This window comes from Egretta garzetta, unplaced genomic scaffold (genome assembly GCF_000687185.1).
Source record: "Egretta garzetta isolate BGI_Z169 unplaced genomic scaffold, ASM68718v1 scaffold388, whole genome shotgun sequence".
Taxonomy (NCBI): domain Eukaryota; kingdom Metazoa; phylum Chordata; class Aves; order Pelecaniformes; family Ardeidae; genus Egretta; species Egretta garzetta.
The window spans coordinates 838979-861583 of record NW_009260610.1 but is presented as its reverse complement, the minus strand read 5'-3'; the positions used below and the strand labels follow the sequence as shown (position 1 = coordinate 861583).

Below are 22605 nucleotides of genomic sequence, written 5' to 3'. Positions count from 1 at the left end.
CTGGCCACGCTTCTTTTGATGCAGCCCAGAGTACGGTTTTCGGTAAGGAGACTGACGGCAGTTGGGGGGGGGCGGGAGGGAGGGGGGAAGTTGTGTGGTTGCCACAAGGCCAACAGTTCCTTGATGTTCCTTAAGAACAGTAGCTAGGGGTTGTATCTCTCCCTCTGTCTTATTCTGCAGTGAAGACCGACGTCCCAAAATCGTTCAGCTTCTTTAGAAGGCTCTTCCTGGAAGGATTCTGCTTTTCCACCCTGGCCACTCAATGGACCCACCACTTCTCAGGAAAGCCTCTTTGATACGTACTTTCTGGTTAGCTACTCTTACCTCTTCGACTGCTAGCTCTCGCAAAATCCAAAGGGGGAAGGCAACTAACATTTTACCTTTTCTATCTAATCTCCCTTCCTCTTAGCTTTGCTCAGATCGGATTTCTCTTTTCTGAAAAAGACAGAAGATGGGCTTAAATCGGGTATTGGACTTTGTCACTTTATTATGTTGGGTTTTCCTCCTTGTCTTGCTGCTTATTGCTGCAAAAGCCTCCTCTGCCTTACATTCAGATCAGATCACTTGGAGCCTTTCTGGTGAGCCCGCAAATCTTCATTTCTTCACTTACAATAAAGCTTTCCTGAATTACTGTCTTTCTTCTAGAGGATTTGTCTTCTAAACCACCCTGTCACACCGCCAGATTTCAGCATGATTTCCCTTCCTCTCCCCTTGCCACACTTGCCTCAGATATGGAACGCTTTTATCATACACTTTAAAAAAATCTTATTTAGTAAAACTCTCAGTAACAAGTAGCATGACCAGAAGGTAGCTCTGCTGCTGTAGCTGCACCTGTGTTAGGTAGTTGTGCTGCTTCTGTCCTCTGGGTTGAGACCAGTGCACCACGTTTCAAACACAGTTCAGTCCAAAACCATTGCACACTGCCCATAGAAGGGGTGGGGAATAATTTGAGCTGATACTCTTCTTTCCTCCTCTGCATGGCCTTTGGCTAATTGCTAAGTCACGTCTGCTGGCTCTGCAGAAGAGAGTCCGTTTTGGAGGGGACCAGCTTGACAAACACTGGAGGGTGGGAGCAGGAGCTGTGCTTAAATTTGTGTTTGGCAGCGACGAGCAGCATTATCGAGTGATGCTTCATTAGTCATGTGAAGAACTGGACAATGCTGTTGCTTTATTTTACAGCCTTCTGCCTCAGTTACAAATTCATATCCTGACCTTGGTCCATATAACTCATCATAACACTGTCCTTCTGTGGTATATCTAACAAAAAGTCATTAAAGTCTTTGATCACTCTTGCTGTGCTTCACACCTCTGCCTACATCCCTGTATAGCTTATGTGCCACACCTGCCCGGGACCTCACTGCCCTTGTTCAAAGGCAGCGACTCAGCCAAGGTAGCTTAGAAAAAAAAAAAAAATAATGAAAAAAAGGTTCAACTTGCCCGACTCCTTATTTCAGCTTATCCTTGCAGAAAGTCACTGTCTGTATACTTTGTGCCAATCACATGTTCAAAAACTACATTCAGTTCACATCAAGAGTAATTTACTTCTCAACACCACTCCGGCAGAGAGCATAAGCTTCGCTTTCTGTGGAACACATTGCATTGCTCCAAAAATAGTCTGATAGTTCTTCAGCTTGTTTAAGAACAACTGAGCTACCTGTTGGAGAGAAAAGCTATAGCCACAGGCAGGACACATGCCAGAGCAAGGCAGACGACAAACCAGCTCCTGAGAAGCAGCACAGTGCAGAGCAGCGGCAGGAGGGAGCAGGGGGAATAAATCAGGGTGGGAAGCCTGGGGAGTGCAAGGGAACAGACACAGTAAAGGACAGGAGAGAAGCGTGGACAGCCCTTGCATATGGTCTCAAAACCATGGAGCAGATGTGTCTGGATGTGAATCAGACGGGCGGGTCAAACACAAATCAGCTTGCATTTGTGGGAGATGAGGTAAGTCTAAACTGGCAATGACACTGCAGTGGTCAGACGGCGACCGTTTCGGACCTGCAGCTCTCCATGCTGTGGGCTGTGGCTCACCTGCAGACTGCTTGCGGTGGCGGGAAGGTTCCCCAGTGCACTCACTGCTTTCTCCCAGCAAGGGCCCCAACGCTCTTTGCTCAGCTTTCGTAGGCTTTTTCTCCAGGGGTGCCCACACCAGGTCCTGCCCTGTTCAGCTGCAGCTTCTCCACTCGGCCAGCGCCTGGGGAAGGGAAGCACCAGGCAGACCACAGGCTGCTGGAGCAGGGGCTGTCCTCCGCCTGGGACCAGCCGCGCCGTGCCGCTGCCCAGCCTCCCCGGCAGCCTCTTCCCTCCCGTTGAATGAAGACGGCGTAAATGCATCAGTCTTCACAGGATAACCATTGCCCAGGCAGAACACACACCCCCCCCTTGGGATCTCTGCTCTCAGTCCTTCTCTCTCCCCTGCTTTGCTCGACCAGATGCTTCTCTCTGCCAGCAAGTTTTCTGGAAGGGGTTCATGGTAGGACACCTGCAAGTGCTGCTGGAAGCGGTTGGGAAGCGAGGTGCGGGAAGTGGGAGGTCTGTATTTGCTCTCACACAGACCAGCACCCCCCTTCGAGAAGGGGCCTGTGGGGGTCATTTTCCAACTCTGCAGCCCTTGCAATTTCTATGGCCCCCCCTGCATAGTATGCTGCTGCTGGTTCTGCTACGGAGAAGAAATTCCCCACCCCATCACACCGGCTACACCCAGGCTGTACCTGTCCAAGGAGTGGCTCTCCCAGCTCGTGGTGGTGATGCTGTCCCTTTCAGTAACCCGCATTCACAGTGACTTGTGGCTGCCTATAAATCTGCCACCCATGCCCGGTGGCATCAGAGCTCTCCCAGGAAAGCCCCTTGCCACGGCCTCTCCACCTCCACCTGATGTTGACCTGTAAGGGAGGCTGGGCTAAAAGCAAGCTGTGCCGTGCTCTCTGCTGATGGCAAGGCATCCCAGGGCATGGACCGCAGCCATCCCTGGGGAGCAGCTAGCCTGGCCCGCAGGAGAGCAGCTGGGGTAGCCCACTGGCCGTGCAGGCAAGTCCTGGAGAGGGTTTTGCTCCAGTGTCGGCCTACACAGCACAGTGAGGGCATGGCCACCACCACCCGAACAAATGCGGATCGACTGCATCGGCTGAGGGGATGACAAACATGAGGAGGAGGAACGGGGTGCGCAGCAGCTCCTGGTGGGATCAGAAGCAGCGCTGCTTTCACACAGGTTTTGCTTAGCATAAAGGCTCCTCTGATGTTTCATGACTATCAAAGGCTTTGAAATTCACAGGAATTTCAAGGAAGGCAGAAGTTCATCTGAAATGAGAGAAAGATTATATTTTCCCTCCCACCATATTTCCAGCTTCCCAAGAATTTTTCTTTGAAGACACCACTGCTCCCAGAAATGTCTTTATGATGTTTTTTAAGTCATTTCTCATACAGGATCATCACTGCATAGCACAAGCAAACGGTGGAAGTTCAGAAAGCAAAGTACGGGGGTGAGAAGCAGGGCTGCTGGTGAGCTTCAGCTTCTCAACAAAACCAAATCATGCCACTGTGTAGTAGCATGGTTAGGAGGCAAGTGTACCAGATGTCCAATATTGGAGAGAGAGTGGGGGCTTTCCAAGGGGCGAGTTTAACCAAGCAGTGCCTTACTGCCTCATTGCCAACTAAAGCAAGAATGCAGATTTGGGCTAAGGGAGAAATTCCGCTTTTTCAAACTTTTTGCTCAAGTCTGGGTATGGGCAGCTCCCATCTGGCAAAGAAAGCGCCCACAAACTTCCTGCAGCAAGGAGGAAGGGAGAAGGGTCTCAGGGTGAGGCATTTTGCTTTCCAGCCCCTGGAAGGGGACCCCTCCGACTGGTCTGCTCTGATATCTGGCCACCACAGAATAGATAAGCACGGGGCAGGCTGCAGAAACTATGAGATGAAACTTCTCCTTTCCCTCTGATAAGAGGAGCTGCTGTTGAACCTATTACTCAGATTACGGTGGATCTGAATTTCTTTCCCCTTGAGCAGCAGCTACAGACACGGAGCAGCTGGATTAAGTTTCACTTTCCTATGTAAAATGACTTAACTGGGTAGATAAAACTTAATATATTTGTGAAGCCTCATGCGTTTCCCTGAGACTTGATCTCAATAATGTCTTATGAATGCTTTGCTGATTGTTTAATGAATTATTTTTCTCCCTCTCAGACTGTTAATAATAAATTATAAGTAGAAGGAATGTACAGACTGCTTGAAATAATTCCTCTAATATGAGTTCAGCTGCAGAACTTGTTTTGCCTGCTGCTACCTCTGAGCAAGTGCTTTTTGATGAGGATTTTGGGGCAGAGGAGTTGCCCCTGTTCTTGCGAGGTAGGAAACCCTGAGGGACCCGAAGGGCAGTGAGTGAGCCGCATGGGGAAGGTCAGCCTCACAAATCCATGAGGCTTCTGCGGAAACCAGCTAGCTTTGTGTGCACGCTGTGGCATACCTCCCAGCTGGGCTCCCACTCTGCAAAGCAGAGGCAGGAGGGACAGAGAAGTTTTGGAGACAGGAGAGGAGAGATGGTCCCGCTTCAAGGCTGTGGTACAGGACTAGGGTTGTGTTGCCTACCTCGCCTGCCATGGGCTTCGAGAGAGGCTCAGCGCGCGTCCCATGCGCCTCACACAGGTTTTGCTGTCTGAAGGACGCGCGTCCAGCCAAGCCCACTACATGGGGAGCCCAGGCAGGTAACAGAGGAGCAGAATGATTCCCCCCGTTTGTATTAGACTTTTCTCCTAATCTAGGATGAACCGCCCTTAGAGCTGCCCATGTCCTGCAGCTGATGAGGGACAGAGCCTCACTGAGAAGCCCAGACCCAGACTAGAGTCAGGCATCCCACTGCTGGTGCCACAGGAGTGTTATGCGGACGGGTCTCTATTAAAAGCCTTTAAATACAAGAGGGTTATTTTTTTTAAATAGCTGTGACCTATAAGAATTCGCAGTTCTTAACACCTGAAACTATTTTCAGTATAATCCACAGATTCTGAAAGTCTGTCCCGTGGCACAGTTCACTGTGGAGGTTTCATGGATCATTTCACTTCCAGGGTTAAAATAACAGCCCACACTGTACACATAGGCACGTAAACGGATCAAACTCAGCTACCCCAGCTACTCCCAGCAGCAGTATGCTCACGGGGGGAAAAACAACAGTGCATTAAAGGAGAAGGAGAGAGTTCCAGGAGAGTAAATGCAGGATGGCATATAAGACACAAAGTGCTATAATGGCAGCTGCATTTATAAACTTCCATTATTAGCCTCCACCTCCATCCTTGCCTTTTCCAAATCAAAGTGCTTTCACTTTAAATCGTGCCGTGCACACAGGGAAAGCTGCTGAAACCATCAGCGGTGCAGTTTTCTGCATGCAGCCAAGCCAGCCCATGCCTTGTGTTTAAGCCAGGGGCAAACAGCTTTTGTAATCCCTGACGTGCCAGTACCACAGGTGGAGCTTAAAGTCAAGCGAGGACATAGAGCACATTGCACTCAGGGCAGCAGAAGGTGGCAGAACAACCTTTGAAGAGGTAGGATGGGCACTGTCCCACCCTGCAATGTGGGCACGGTGGAGAGCAGGGAGGACAGAGCGGGCTGGCATACTTCGTGCTGTCCCCAGAAACGGACTTCCCCAGAGACAATCCCACACGCTTCTTTGCCCGGCTGCTGCACGTCAGCCCAGCCAGCTCTAGCTGGCCAGGTTTAGGTGCACAAGACAAAAAGAGAGAGTGATTTGCAAGTGAAATCCTGATGGTGAGGGGTAAGAAAGGGTTATTCAAATAAAAAACAATTCTGCAGCTTTAGAGGGAAACACCGAGCACAGAAAAAAACATGGAAAGCTTCCTAATTACTTACACCAAGTGTTTGGGCATGCATACATACATACATACATATTACAAAAGCATTTCTTCCTTTAATAAGGTTTGCATTAAACCCACTGTCCCTGGGTCTCCTCTGCCCAAACTGTGGCACTGAGGCACACCAAGGCTGCAGGTTAGCTTAGAGTCGCAAGTGAAGCAGCATGAGATGGGCAGGTCAGCGCTGCTGGTACTGCTCTGGTATTGGAGTCACTCACAGCTCAGTTACAAAGCCACGTAGAGGAGGGTTACTCACTGCTCCTTCCAGCTGGTCAGGGATCATCTCTTGCCAAAACCAAAGGTAGCAGCCATCACCTTTGCAAGCTAGGAGTGGACCACACCTGCAGCTGGACTCATTACCATCGTTTAGACACGGGTAAGTCATCCCGTGGTGAGGCACCACGGTGCTGCAGAAGGTCCGGGAAGGATGGCTCCGGCTTCTCTGCTCCGGCTGCTCTCCCTATGGCTCCCGCAGCACCAGTGGGCCGGTGGCATGGCAGCTCTCCATCATCCCACAGGGCCAGGGGCTGGTGGCACAGCAGCTCTCCATCATCCCACAGGGCCAGGGGCTCCCGCTCCCCGCACAGGGCACAGCCCAGACACGGGTGGTCCCCAGGTTTGGGGGCTGACAGGTTTTAAGCCACTGAATGACATTGCTACATGACTGTAACTTGTGTGAGCCAAGCTGTGGGTCTGCCAGGAGTCACCGAGGTCATTTCAGAATAAAAAAAAACTCCAAGGAAAGCGTGAAAGAAAGAAAAATTATGAAGAAAAAGGTTGGACATCTAGAAAGCAGAGGCAAGGGCTGGGAAAATACAAATGATACCAGAAGTCTGAACAGTGGTGGCTGGCAGACACCTATGCCCTTAAAAACACGTAGGCACCTAACCGCTGACTGAAACCAAGGGTGAGGTAGATATCTTTGCACCTTCGAAACTCGGGGTGGGGGTTCCTCCCAGGCTGGCATCTGATCCTCAGAAATGGCCCAGACTGACCGAGGACTGAACGGCAGAGCCCCAGAAAGGTTCCTCTGTTTCATCCCAGGTATCACAAAGTGGGATATTACAGACACCTGAGGTATCCCAGTTCTTTTTTTTCTCTGCTCTGATAACGAATGTTTTGACCTTAGCTATCCTCCCCCTCCTTTTATGTATGAAACTGCCATTTTGACAGCATCTGTTTTGGTGCTGCATTGATTGCTGACTCCTGCACTTGGGCAAAATTGCTCCAGAAATCAGAAACCACTTGTAGGTCGACATTTAATAACCTTGTACTAAACTGTGTGGTCATTATTGTCCTTGTGTTACGCTATGCTCTTGGCAGTCACGACAAGCTCACTTGTAAAAATACCTACTCCTGTCTGTGCTTTCATCATGCTGGCTTTACTAAAATAGCTCCCGTATGGCAAATGCTCTTCCAGGATGAGCTTGCTCTCTCCAGCCGTATTGCTTGTGCAGCTGCTTCTCCTTTGGTTGTCAAACCCGCGTGCCACCAAACACTGACCTCTCCTATGTTTGGCAGGGAGCGAGGAGGTATTTCCATATTTCCCCACAATGGTAACGTCATTATTTTTAGTTATTTGGAGAATATATTTAGTTATCTAGAGAATAGGTAGACAAAGGAAAGGAGATTTCTGCCAAAAATGCATGCCCTGGTTCTTAAAAACCTTCATGTTTCAGGCATTAATTCAGCCTCTGTTATTAGGGAGATGGCTAAGATAACCCCATAACCAACAAGCACTACAGCTGCTGGTTGAAAGATCTTTGGGCCTTCCTGTAACAAATCACAATAAAACGCCTGGTGGTTGGAGTTGTGGCTTATTTAATAAGGATGCCTTAAGCAAAATCAGTAGGAGGGGGAGAGGAGGGGAGAAGACATCTAACCAGAAATTGTATTTAATCTATGGAGGAGTAGGTGATGACTTAGGAGATCCAAGAATGCTGTTTCTACAGTCATGAAAATAACGCCAAACGCTGTCGGTCTGCATTCAGGCCACCAAAAGAGAAATCCTGTGAAGCAAGTAGGTGGGGTTGATTTTAATGCAAGGAGGAAGCGTCTCGCAAGCTATCCATTTTCTTTTCAAAAAGATTCTTGCAGCAGGCAGGGATCAAGTAATTACTTTGCTCCTGTTCACAAGATATCTCAGAATAGTAACAGACCACACACCCAGGAGATGATTAAAGGAAGTCAGAGGTCAGAAACACAGAAAAGCTTGTGATACAGAAGAGAAGATTTGCATGGCCATTAATATTTCATGACTTACCAGCCGTGTGGTTCAGAACAAGTATCTGCACAATAAAGGAGAATTGTCTGCCATCAGGTTGCATATTTCAAGATGTACCTGAGCTGTAAAGGTATTATTTACGTGCCTTTATCCATGAACTGAATGCAAACCCTTCTAGATCCCCATACCCATCAGAGGGGAACCTGGAAGGCCCATCTGAGGGTTTAGCAGGATTTAAGTGGGGCCTCTGCCCTGGGCCAGACCTCTGCGCAGGGTGAGTTTCAGCCTAAAAGCAAAGCAGAAGTGGTATTTTCCTTACTGCAGGCCTATTAGATCCAGTACAAAGGAAAAGAGTTACTGCACCGGTGGTATGACCCCTCAGCCTTTATTCCAACCCATGATACAAAAGTGCTGTTTATATGCAAGTGTATAGGTAGCAGTGGAGACGGAAGACCTTGTATCCTCTGCCGTTATTCCCACTATAGGCGCATCAAAGCTGGCAATTAAATTGGAGGGGGAAAAAAAGCCCCCATAAATGACTACTTTTCTCCCAGTGAAAAGAGCAAGACGTGTCAGGGATTAAGCAGAAACATTTCATCCCAGGATTTTGGCAATTATGCTATGTGAGATTTTATTCTGAATGAACAGAGTTTACCGTGGCAGCATAAGCAGGTCCTTTCCCCACACGCAATCAAAGCTAGGAATTCTCCCTGCCTGCACATGCCCGTCTGTGGCTGGAATCAGCAAGCGGAGCGAGCGCTGGGGCTGACTCACCGGCACAACCAGACTCTCCTGCTGCCGCCAGCCGCCGAGGTACCTTTTCTTCCTGCCGTTGCAACTGGGCACTCCCTTTCCCAGCCTGCCATCAGCGATGCGGCTCTTGACTCAAAGGGAACGTTTAAGAGCCAGAGTGACATTGCTGAGTTGTCCAAAGGAGCCCCTCAGAGGACCAAGGCACGTTAGCATTGCTCATCAGAGCTGCTGCTACTCTCATCCTTGTAGTGCTCTCTGTGTGCGCGAAGAGAAAATGAGAAGTTGTGGAAAGGAAAAAAAAAAAAGAAAAAAAGCATAGCACCAGAATTGCACCCAGTGTTTTACTGACAAGAAATATAAATCCTTGCCCAGAGAATTTATAGCTGAAATGAGTCTAATAGCACCGGGCCTGATGGTCCCATCTGTGTGCATTGGAAATTACTCACATGAGCAGCCCCACTGACTCCGGCTGAAGGATTCTTCCATGTGCAGAGTCCAGATCACAGTGACTAGTGACAGCAAACTGCAAGGGGAAAAGCAAGGGATTGCTCTAAGGCAACATTATTTACTACTTCCCTCCCTCCTGGAAAGAGTCAGAACTTTGACTATTTCATTCATTGGTTTCACTTCTGTTTTAAACAAGGCGCTTGCCAGAGCATGGAAATCATTTATTTCAAGATTCCCTCACACAGGGAAGTCACAGGAAAAATCCAGAGCAGGTGACAATCCTACCTCATTGATATAATTCATTATTATCACTGTGATATACACGACAACTGATAAAATGCAGTTGTTTACTTCACCAAGATAAAATCCTAGAAAAGCCTTGACTGAGGAGCCAAATCCCTGCTTCTCCACCTGTGAGGGCTGACCAAAAGTGTTTGGTTGCGAGCTGACTTGTGGTTGAGTGAGACCAAGGATAAGTCAGCTAATATTGGGCTTCGCTGGGACTAGCGGTATGGCTGATGAGGTGATTCTGTTTTATACCTACCTGCTAATGCTGGCTCTTGCTTGAGAAACCCAAAGCTCTGTCTCTCACAAACACCATTTATCTCTGTCCTTCAGAAGCAAGTAGGAAGCTCACTGCAAAATTGGCATCCAAACGTAACCATTAACAGCGAAAAGCCTGAAGCTGCAAATGTTGTTCTTGCATCAAACTTAATTATTTTAAGGCGTTTCAGTTTCAAAAATCGTATCGTAGCCTGAGAGTTGAAGAATCAGAACCTCACGTGTTTGCAGAGGAGACCTGGTGGTTTTACACTAACTTTTGCTCCCAAACACGGTCAGGGTAGAGCAATACTAATGAAACAAAAGGCAACATCCAGCACCCAGATGTGGATTTAAAAAAAGCCACCCAATTTTTAAGTTCAACTCTCAAATGGAGGTGGTGTATGTCACAAGCACCCGCTCCTACAGCCAATAACGCCCGCGCACCTTTGTTTAACACTAATGCAGAATGCTGCCTCGCTGCGTCTTTTTCCAGACCCTTGAATTTACTGTGTATTTGAATAGATCTAGATTTGTAAAGGGCACCATGTATCACTGTATCGTAACGGTATCGGCATTGCTATAGTCAAAAGCTCAAAGCTGTTCAACCTCAGCACACAAAGATCAGTGAGACTATCTGTGTGCTGGACTCTTCAGTGGGCTCTGTGAACACCAAAGAGTTCTTGGAGCAGACAGGCATTTTCCCAAAAGGCAGCAGAAAATTCAAGCAACCTCGGTATTTTGCTGACCATACTAGCAATCTGACAAGTAAAAAGCAATGTGTTAGAGTCTCTAGTACTAGCATCATGCCCATCTCCCATGTTGTACTGGGAAATTCTGACTTCCACCAAGTGGCTTTGCAATACAATCCCATTTTGCCTGCCCTGCTGGGTCTCAAGTGCAATCGGCACTCCCCACCGCTACCTTCCAGTAGTGAAGAGACAAAGCGGTGCTGTTCCCTGCAGCTGCATCTCTGTCCCTCACCTCCCCTTGGACTTGTGAAAAACTGGAATGCACCTCAGTTCATCCAGAGTGAGCCTGAAGGATAGAGAAAGTTATGAACACAAATCAAGCCAAAGCAAGAGACAGCCATCTCGGGCACTGCTGGTACCCACTGAGGTTATCGGCCCTGAGGCTGGGACTCAGCTGGACTACGGGATTGTGCAATGGGGTTGGACTAAGTAAGAAGTCAAAGGCATTTTGTTTTGCTTACACGCTTTATTTTTAAGTACATTCAAGATCGTAAGACACTTGGACACTGTTATGATACTGGAGAGCACTCGGCATTGTACTTTTCGAGCACTCCACAGCCTTGAATGCAGTCATCCACAGTTGACGCTCTACTGGGCTACTCCTATTAACCTCATTTCACTGGTGAGGAACTGAGGTACAAAGATTCAGAACAAGAGCAACAAAAGGACTTGAGTGAAACAGTACTGAGCTTCTTTATGGGTAGCTGGGGGACACAAATGGCCAGGTTACGACCATATAGGCTGTGCACGTGAAAACGGGGAGAGAGACATACTCAAGCAGCTGAGCTGCTAAGGTAGTTACTGTGGGTGCAGCTGAAAGCCAGGGATTTATTGACCAGCACTTCCCCCTCCACACGAGAGCAGGTATGTTGTCTCTGGGTACCCAGGGTTTTCTTTTTTGTTGATGTTGCTGCTAAAAGCGGACAAAAGAAGGTAAGTTGATGGTGTTTTCTCTTACGGAATAACACAAAAGGAATTTTCTGTTGAAAAGCTAGGTAATAACACTCCATATCATGACACTCGAATAAGGTCTAATTCCCACTTCCAGTGCTGTGTTTTTGTGGATTTGGCTGCAAGGGTCTTGCCCAAAATTGCACAAATCATCAGCAATAAAAGAAACATCTCAAACACAGTCAGATTTGTGCCGTGGTCACATTCCCACCTGCTTGGACCAAGTCACATATATTTAAAACAGGCTTTCTAAATAATCTTGTACTTGCATATCCTGATTTAGACCTGAACACTTTCTTGCAGTCTTTCTATACCAAGGAAGAACTGCACCACCTGGCCATCCTAATGAAGGGAGGATTTGTCTATGAAATGTAAGGTGGCGCAGAAGGGGGCAGGGCAGAACCTTAGAACAAAAGAACATGAAATTCAAACTAGGCTGAAGAAGGAAAAGATTTCCAATAGAGAAATTAGCAAGTTTCCTTAAGATAACAGAGAGATACGGCAAACCAGCTCTTCAAGGACTGAGATGATTTCCATTTTCTTCACTTAAAATTCCAGCCTACAGTCTCTGATGAACTTCTTGACAACACAGCATGGGCTTCTTGACAATGCTGCTCTTGTCTAGGTTTGTCTCCTCCTCCTCCTGGCTCATACAAAGTCCAAAGTAATTCTATTAATCTGTTCAGGACAGGATTCAAAGCTCTGACATTATTGTTATTCTTTATCTTCTTTCAGTCCAGATAGGTACACATTTCCTATTTTCTCTCGGAAACAAAGCTGAAGATCTGCTTCATCCGTTGCCTTTCAGGGAAAGAATCAAAATTGTCTCATCACTAAGGTTATATGGGAAAAGTCACACAAGAGCATGCAAGTCATGGCCCTGTGGTCCCCTCTGCAGTACTGGATTTACCATTAAATGATCGAGAGACTTACTAGCGTAGTATGGATGTGAAGGTCTCTAGATTGTGCCCATGTTAAAAATGAGATATGGATTTTGCCGTGACAGTCAACATGCAGTAACATCTTAGAACTGGTAACAGATGTTTAAACTTTTGGAGATTAACAGGTAGGCTAACAAATAAACTATGCTTCCTGCATCACAATTTTACCATATATTACCTAATATCTGAGGCCAAGACCTTAAAACCTTCCTTTGAAAAAGGCTGTGCTCCGTGGAAAGGCTATACGTAGGAGTGATTTGCAGTATCTTGTCATTTCACTATCTCTGATCTGTAAAAGGTACATTCTGAGTCCCATGAAAACCACCTTGTCCACTGTTATAAATTATCAAAACAACAGAATCTGGAAATCATAGTTGGAAAGATGTACACAACAAGAAGGGAATATTACACTATTATTACATTGTGCATTTCTAATGCACACAAACCAGCGCGACTCCGAAACAGGGATGCTAGTATCTTTATTGTATGGTAACATTTCCCGTAATACTCTTGCTCACACAACTTGCCTTTTTACTGTAGTAACTTCAGTTAAAAAGATGCCCCTTTAAAACACTGCCCTCCAAGGTAGAGACTGATACATCTCTCATGATACAAACCCATCTGGATACAAAAGCTGAGGCTTCATCTTCATAATTTAAGAGACTATGAAAGCAGACCAGAAGTAACACCGAGACAACCGCTTGCTGAATGACCGACCTACGGCAAGAGGACCTGGGGTCTTCCTAGCTCCAGGCAGTGGCAGTACGACCTGTTTCAGAAAGGCCACCCCCAGTGAACTCAAAATCGACAGAATTCATTCTGAAAAGGTCCCGCTAACAAAAGCCATTTCTCTGTTTAGCCTCTTGTCTGCATAAGGGGTTTACGAATAGGTAAAATTTAGAGAAAGCACCTTTATTTACTGATGAGCTGCTGAAACGATGCAGTGTTGTGAGGCGTGCCATTATTTGGTGGTTTTTCCTTGAAGCTCACCTCTGAGATTGTTCAGTTTACTATTCAAAGTAGCCAACCTTGTTTGTTGCTGAAGATGAAAACACTTTGAAAATGCAGTGACAGAAATTAGAAAAGGCAAATATATGCTATGCTGTTTTGTAATAAAAACTTTAAAACGTATCGTTTGGGGAGTTACTGGTTATCTGTGGTTAATAATTTTTAGAAGAGCTCAACTCAAGAGGAACTGGCTGTCAGTTGTCTATTTTTAACTGTTTGAGAACTTGATATGGATATTGAGAAAACAGTTGTATAATATCTCTTTCTACTTTTGCTGGCAGACCTGAATGCCAAAGACATTAATTTCAGATGCTGCATTTTGCACTCTTTGGTATGAATGCCTCTCGTTATTTTGACAGAGATAATGGTTAAGTTTGTATTTTCTCAAGGGAAGTACAGTAACTGTAGTAAAAGTGTTCAGGAGACATCTAGTAATGTTAGGCCATAAACGTACCAAAACGCTTTTGCAGAAAGCATTGGTAGAACAGTAGTAAAGTCGTTGATAGAAATTTTCCAGTCATTAAATTCCACATCTAACTTTAATTTGTAGACCAATAAATGCAATTCCTAGCGTGAACGTGATCATAGATATTACTGACTTGGTGCAGGAGACAAGGAAGATGATCACCATTCTGCTTTCTAGGGGTCTGGGTGGATGAAGGAGGGGGTTTGCACAGCACAGCCAAAGACAGCGCGGCAGGTGAGGCCGTGCCCACGCTTCGAGCCAGGGCTGCAGTGCAGGGGCGTGCTTGCGCTGGCATCCAGAGTAACAACAAAGGTGTCGAGGGCTGCTTTACCTCCTCGAGGGGCACATGTTGCACCGCATCTCTACATTCGATGAACTAGGAGTTTAAAGCTAGCTCAGGTACAACCAAACCACCACTTTGTTGAGTGGAAGATATCTTCGAACGCTAGTTATGCCAAATTTTTCTTCCTTCCTGGAAGAGTGCAGGAGAGGAATTGTACCCGAACACTGGTATTTAGCCTCCCCTATTCTACCAGACTCCTAAAGACGCCACATTTAACCCTTTTCTATTGTACACCTACTTCTGAGGCAAACCATTTTTTATTTAAACAATGTAAAGTAGGGCTTTTTATCAAAGAATACCTTGGTAAAGAAATTTTCTTACCAGGGATCATCACATAAATATTAATGAAAATGTTAAACCGCCATAATCTATTTCTTCTCCAAAATGTGTTTCTCACTAGGTTCACACTAGGTAGGGTGGCAGATTTATCATCTTCATTTTTTCTATAGTAACCAGAACCCCCACCCCAAACCAGTATCCTGGCTCTGCTACAAAGTGGTACTCCCTTTCCTTATTTGCTCCAAACAATTGTAACAGTGATGCTTGCAGAAGTACATCATCATCATCACTTGGTCATCTTTGTGAAATGTATAGAATTGGGGCATCCACAAATCTATATTCAAAATGTGCATTGCATGTTTACGGTATGCAATGCATGCTTGCTTCATTTACAGTTACAGACAACAACAGCAAATGCAGTAAGAAACTGTTCAGCAAAAAATACCCTGGTAGTCAGATGACCGTGAAAATTTAAGCCTTTTCAACAATTAACATCTTTCATAACACTGCTAAAAGCATTAATGAAAATTGAGGTGTGAAAAATGTACATTCTTTATTCTGCTGTTTAGATACAGAATAAAATTTAACTTTTCAGAAAATAAAACTATAGCTACAGCTTTGAGAGCTGTCAGTTTGCTTTTGAGGATAAAGTACATGCACTTTTTCCAGTTACTTTATTGCACATAATGTACAGTCATAAATGGTGTTTTATTTACATGTGTTTTGGCAATGTCCATGTTTGTTTTTCCCCTCAGAATACATTATTTTGCACAAACAAACCCTTATATGTTTCACACAAACTGCCATAATACAAGTCAAAGCATATATGATATATGTTGTTTCGTTGCTGCTCGTTTTTTTTTTTTTTTTTTCAATTAATTCTTCTAAGAGTTGCAGATCTCAGTTAAACTTTGCCTTGGGAGTCAGATTCCTCCCAGTTAGTCTGTTGTCAAAGGCGGACATCCGAACCGCTGGCACCAAGGAATCAGCACCGCAACCTGCCGTGCCCGACACCCACCTCCTACGCCGAACCATTCCACCTCCAATTAGTGCGCAGGCACAGAGAAGGAAGAGCACTGTACTTTTTGTTAACCAGTTTGATTCAACATTGATTACCATGTGTTAATGTTATGGTTCAGGTGTTATTTGGACAGTATTCCATTAAGAGTGTTTTAGAAAAATATATCAAATATATCAAAACCAAAAGAGACATTCCAGTAACAGTTATGCACTTTCAACCCTAGGAACGTGTTACCCAGGCTCCGTTCTGTACAATGCGCTATTTATGATGACTGCTATTTTTACCCAGACACAAAGAATTAAGCTTCGCACACTCGTGTTTCCCTCAAGTTAAAGTAATTTCTTAATGGATGGCAACACATTTCAGTATCTCCCTACGTTTTCAGGGCAGAAAACCTTTTAGTGGTCCCTCTCAAAGAGTACTACCTGGGAATAAACCATTCATCGCATGCAGATTTTGCACATTCTTTTTAAAGATATGTTCAAATAAAATATTGTCAGTATGCAGCGAACACATGTTCATTAAAAACATTTGAGAGATGTCCCTGAAGACTCTTTACAAAATATATTCTGGATTCGTAACTCCAAAAAAAAAATACTCTCGGAGAAACCAAATTTGTTGTACTCTGGTACAACAGTTCACTTTTAAGAAGTGAAGAGGATTGCTCCGATTTTACTTTGAAAGGCTCTATCCTGTTTTAGTTTATATTTTTATCCACTAAAAAAAAAAAAAAAAACAAACCCAAACAAATATATATATATATTTACCCTAAGATAAAACCCTTTATTGGCTGGAACAGCAACTCTCTAATTGACCTGAATGTATGATCTTTCAAATGACAGGCCAATTTAACCCTAGAATAATGAAAAAGAACAACCTAGCTTCAGTGATGTAACAATACCGAAGCCATCAACAAATTCAGTTCTAAAAATACCCTGTTTCTTTCCTATAAGCAGGCAGAGTATAAAAGTTAAATTTTTAGACAGGCACTTAGGTAAACTGAGAAACATATTTGGCGGACAACAATAATTAGTATAAATTTTTGATTTTAGAGTTTTCCTTTTTTTTGCTGTCCTCCAGCTTTAAGGTACTTAAGAACTTAGAGCAACTTTCACCACTGCATATAATGAAGAATGAGATGAAAATGCACTGTGGACAAAGTATCACAGTAGTTCATATCTAATAAAAATATAAAATAATAAAAATCTTACAGAAAAGCAGTCGTTCTGGGAATAGAAGTACTCTTCAATATAAAATACTAATCTTTTGTCCCATCTGAATAGTTTCACCTGAACTGGAGGGAGTACTTCACCGAGTTTAAATGTGTGCCTCTGATAAAATTCTTTAGGAATATAAATTGCTTGCTCTGAAAAGATACTCATGCCATTATCCAGCCAAAAGGTCCTGATGCTGTCGGTTGCAAAGGACTGATTTTTTTATCATCTGCCTGTGGCTGACTTGTAGGATAGTAAGATATTCACAACCTGTTAACCTAAAAAGATTTCTGTACAAGTGAAACTACTCTAAATGCACTGGTATTTCAGTTGTACCTATACATTTTTGTAAAACAAATAAAGAGCTAAATGCCATTAAAAAAACCTAACAAATGTTTTCATCAGAGCTAGATTATTTTTCCTCTGTAAAATAAAGATGCATTCTATTTTAATTACTACTACCAATACTGTGAGAACCTTTTAAAATTAAAAGTTTTATATCGCATGGATTTCAAGATACGTAGTTTTGTAACATCATAAATTAAAGAAGGCATTTAAACAGATGCAAAGACTCCTCATCTGAATTTTTACTGTCTACAGGAAAAAACTGGGCTTTCACAAAACCTGTTGATATCTGCAGAGTGATCTACACCGAGGGTCTCCCTCAGCATCAGCTGTAATTACCATCCACTTAGGATTACGAATCTAGGAGGACGACCCAGGGTATGCAAAGGAGCCTCAGACGTAAGAAGCTTTAAGAGAGAAAAACGTTTCTGTAAAAGTATTTGCATAGATGTACATTCAAACCAGCATCTTCACTATTTCAGTTCCCTGCATTCCTGTTGCTACAGTCACCCACGGGGATAAGGATCACATAGAGGCAGCCCTGGGATTTGAAATGGCAGTTGCTTGGTAATTTAGTGAAAGGTGTATTTCTGTACTTTCTGCAGTCATTAGGAAATGATCCAGTTCGACCTTTGGCTTACAGAAATTGTACTCCCCTGAGCTAGGCAATACTGGTAGACTTTAGCAGAAGTGGAAAAAAAAAAAAAAGTTACTTAAAAATAGCATGGCATGAAGAAAATAAGGCACTTTTGGCAAGGAAAACCCCTGGATTTTGTTATTTCAATGTACAGTAATCCTGTCTAGAAGTATTTTGTGCTTAGAAATGTCACATGATGCAACGGTGAACCAGGTGCCAAAAACAACAAATCACAAATTACTACGAGATTAACTGCGACCTCCGAATGGTTCAACAAAGAATCAAACTGGTTTCTGTACACCATCACGGTTTACCAATACACTGGCATCTTTGCTCTTTTGCTGTGAGCCGACAGTAATTATTTTAGAGAAAGAAAAAGAAAGTGTGGAATTAGTAATGCAGATGCTGAAAGGCAAGTGGCAAGACTCTACGAGAAGAATGCCTCAAAAAATGCTACTTTGTTCCCATTTCTACTGGCACCTATTCCCCAAGGTAAAAGGCCAGAATGACCAAAGCCAACTTAATAGTAGTGTGCAGAATTGTCAGCCGACAAACAACATAAAAACAAGTCACGTTGTGTTATCTGTGGTCACGTTCTTCAGGGTTAGTCCAGTAACTCAAGACTTTACATTCTTCCGTCTTTATTTGTTTATTTTAATTAAACATGTAATGGTTAATAAACAGACATAGTCCAGAGTTAGTAGGTTGGTATTATAACATTTATTAAAATAATGCTATGGGTTAATAGAAACAGCAAAGAACCAAAGAATTAAAATGCAAGCTATGTAAAAACCCAACTAAAACCCAAATATGTCTAATGTATTCATCCAGTAGCTAACTAAAAGCCCAAGAAAGACAACACTCCCGATATAATAAAGTACTGCAAAACAATTGGCAATTTTTCAGTTATCAAAATTGTGGGTTTTGCATTTTGTATCCTTTTTTCTCAATCAGGAAAAAAATTCTTTTGAATGTTATATAACATACATATAAAACAAGATAGAAAAATACATTATAAACTTGTAACAATGGCTGTAAATACATTATCTTACATGTTTCTCATAGGCAATAGGTTGGTTATGGTACATACATAGCATGAAACTACTAAGATAATAAAGAATAGACAAATACATGTCATCTGTACGGTTACATACAAGCGACACTCCCATCTACCCACTCTAAAAAAATTACATAATACTGTCAGAAAGAAGTCTTAAAACTACTTATTTTAATAAAGAAAAAGTCATTAAAGAATGATAATACTGAGAACCAAGGCATTCAGAGATTTCAAAAGTCATGCTTTTTTTTTTTTAAGTTGATCCAAAATTTTGTCAACTAAGTTTTCAGAAGTTTGTTCAGAGCAAACATTACTTTCACATGTCACACATCTATTTCATACACTTCCCCTCCCCCCCAGTAAAAGACCTTTGATAAACATCTAAAATGTCCAGGTTTTATCATAGTTGAGATGAAACTGGATCAAATACTGGTATTGTTTTAGCAAATCTCTCTTCAAATGTTCGAGTGTCGCAAGTTTATTCAACCAACCAACCAAAATAAAATCAAAATGGCACAGCATATACTGTAAGTAAAATCAACACAACTGTATGTGTAACAGGAAGACAAAGCCGGTGGCACAATAAACAAAAAGCTAGCTCAATACGAAAGGATGAATGTCTATTGCATAGTAAATAAACTGATAATTATTTCCAGGTGAGACAAGATGTTAGATGAGGTCACCATGCAGGTGCTTAAAAATGTAAGCCCTCTTAGCTTACTATTGACCTTTCATTTGGAAGCTGTGAAGATTTGCAGGAGGAGAATAAGTTGACAAGAGGGGAATAAAGTTATCACCTGATATTTGCCAAGTTTAGTACTGAGCCCCACGCGAAGTAATACTTAATGTTTTCAGAATCAAATACTGTGCGTTCAACAGCTTCAGCTCTTGCAATTGCCCAGCTGTATGAATCTCATGTGGAAATGAAGGTCAAAAATAAAGTATAGCTGGACTTCAAACAACTAGCTGATGTCCCTCTCCTGCTTATCTTACGAAGAAAAGCCAGCGGACAGATCTAACAGCAGTTGAAGAAGGGCTGAAAAATAAATAACTTGCATGCTGTTTGCCACTGCAGGAGCTGCTTGCGAAAACCGGGGACAGGCTCAGACTGTAACTGAAAGCTAGCTAAGCACTTTCAATTTCATTATCCACAGAACATCAGTTTTCTGGGTGACGCCGAAGCCTACTGTATTTGACGCATATTTATTCCAACCAAAAATCAAGAAAACTCCTCTCCATCCCTGAACACAAATGACATACTTCCAGCTCTACAAACATTTGTCAGCTAATAGTCTCATTTAGCATGAGGCAGTCTGTATCACAGAACCCTTTGGTTTACATTGCACAAGTACGGCGTTTGCTATGATTCAAAAAGTAGAGTGGTTGAAATAACGATGGGCTGGTTTGACAAAAACTTAGCAAATATTTTACGTAGTGAGATTTTGGCAAAGTCACATCACGCTAGTATGGCAAAAATCAGGTAATTAATATGGTCAACTCATCATTTGTCTTTCCTCACAGCTTCTTTCACATACTGGGCGACTGAGTGGCATGCAGTAACTTGTCTGAGGGAGAAGCTGATTATACAAGACATTTGACTAAATGACCATGAAGAAAATAAGGCACTTCCTTTTCTTTAGACTTATTCCAATACTTAAAAAATAAAAAAGAAAGACTAAAAGGCTCTTTTGGTCTTTTGTTTCTTGACAACCACCAGAAAAAATCATTTAATGAAATAAAGGGTTTCTTTGTTCTTTTTTTCTTTTTTTATAACACTTGAAAGTATAAAATGCTACATTTCCAAAAATATATTTTTTTCTGCACCAGCACCCTTGTATAGTAAAAGTATCTACTTTTTTGTTCATTTTGTTTCAATGCACTACACTTTATCTACAATTTCATTACATGTATACAGCAAATAGGCAAGCATGGCTTTTACATCCTTAATGAAATTTTTTCTATACAGGGAGGTTTAAAAAAAATATTTGAACAGTTTGCCCAGTAATGTGACACATAATGCATGTACCTTGTTCTCATGTAATCTTCTGAGGAGATTAAAATATGGTTAAAATAATTTAAACTCAGATTTTGCTTTAATAGTGTTGCTGTTTTGTTCTCTGCATTAACGTAGTTCTGAAAAGTCATCGTAATCTGCATTTCATGGCACACTTTCCTTTAAAACGTCCAATTTGGCAGGCAATAGAAAAAAGGCTGCAATGTCTGCCCTTTGAGGGCACCGGTAGTGACTAAACAGCGTATCAAATTTTGAATACTTTTTGGAATCCCTTCCCCAATGACATCCCTGACCAAAGGTTCATGCATGATGCATCATCACACAGTACATTCAGAGAGAGCTTTGACTTCTTTTTTTTTTCTTTTTTTTTTTTTTTTTTTTTTTTTTTTGAGAAGAAAAATATTCCTAGAAGTCTCTCACAGTAACTGCCTCTGTCATCGGGTAGTTAAGGGACATCTGTCTCCATCTCGTGCGAGGCCTCCTTACCGTTCGCTTGGGGCGGGACACTAGAGGATGATCAGTGCGGAGGGATGAGTTGGACCTTATTGCTTTACTACTATTCAGTGCAGGTTCTAGAACCACTTTCACCCAAACAGGAGAACAACAAAAAGCGGAGTTGGAGGACAACAATTTCTCTGTCTGTTTTGTTAGATGGTAAGACGAACGGACAAGTGCCCCAGCTCGCTGCACTGAAGACAGGCAAGCAAAGGCGTTTACCAGTTAACTGATCAGCAGGCAGGCATGGTCAGGTCATCATTGGGTGAAGAGTTCAGAGGTCAGAAGGTCATAGGTTAGTTGCCGGTGGCGGCTGGGTGGTTAGAAACAAAAAAAAACAAAACAAAAAAAAGAAAGAAAAGATAGAGAAGAGATTAGTTCCAGCTAGTGACGGCTTAATGACAACATGAAAACTAATCACAACTAATAACAAAACCAAGCATGTTTAATTCTGACATACTGATCGACACCATCTACAGAATGCAATAAAATCATGACAGCCCTCCATCATGATTTGGACACGTGAAGGAGAAGCCCGCTCCCACAAAACCGGTTAACAGGAGAAATAGAGATAAAATACGACTAACGACTAATGGTTAGTAGCAGTCGATGAAGGAAATTGGAAAACAAAAAACGATGAACAGTTTTGGAACTGGGTAGAAGATTTCTGGAACAACAGTCAGTGCACAGCATCAGTATCTGACTGCTATTAAGCATTAGTACCTCCCCAGGTGCAAGCATTAAAGCAACTATTAATGATGGATGTGATTATTAATAACTGGTTGTTAAAAGAATGGAGTCATCTAAGGAATTCTGGACTTAAAGAAACAATTTGGTTCAACAAACTATGGGCCAAACAAAGGGTTTTTGTTCAATAAATTTTTTATTGCCTTTCATTTATTCTATTTACAAACAACATGGAATTTCTTGGCCTCATGATACAAAGCAATACTAAACTGTAGTCTAGCAACGTAGGCATCATCGTGGGAACCAGGAAAACGCTCAGCCTGCTACTTTAGCCAGCATTTTCCCGTTCGAAATACTATTTTACACATATAGGACACTTATAAAATGCACTTGCATGTAAACACTGTAAAAGTCCTGCCATTTTAAAGTCTATACTTAAAAAGCTCTAAGTACATCAAAAAATAGAGAAAATATCTAATTGATACTAATAAGGCGTTTTAAAACTACAAACAGCTCTCTTAATTCATTTTCAAAGCTAATACTCTGCAAATACAATAAAATCTGACATTTCATATACATTCC

The 22605-nt window shown here is 43.0% G+C and overlaps 1 protein-coding gene across 1 annotated transcript in view; it reads right to left on the bottom strand.

Moving 5' to 3' along the window:
- Window positions 1-11157: 11157 nt before the first annotated feature.
- Window positions 11158-22605, bottom strand: part of QKI (QKI, KH domain containing RNA binding) — a 167303-nt gene continuing 155855 nt past the window's right edge. The window contains 1 exon segment of the mRNA XM_035900406.1: window positions 11158-21649. Coding sequence (XP_035756299.1) covers window positions 21633-21649 — 17 coding nt within the window. The 3' untranslated portion in view covers window positions 11158-21632.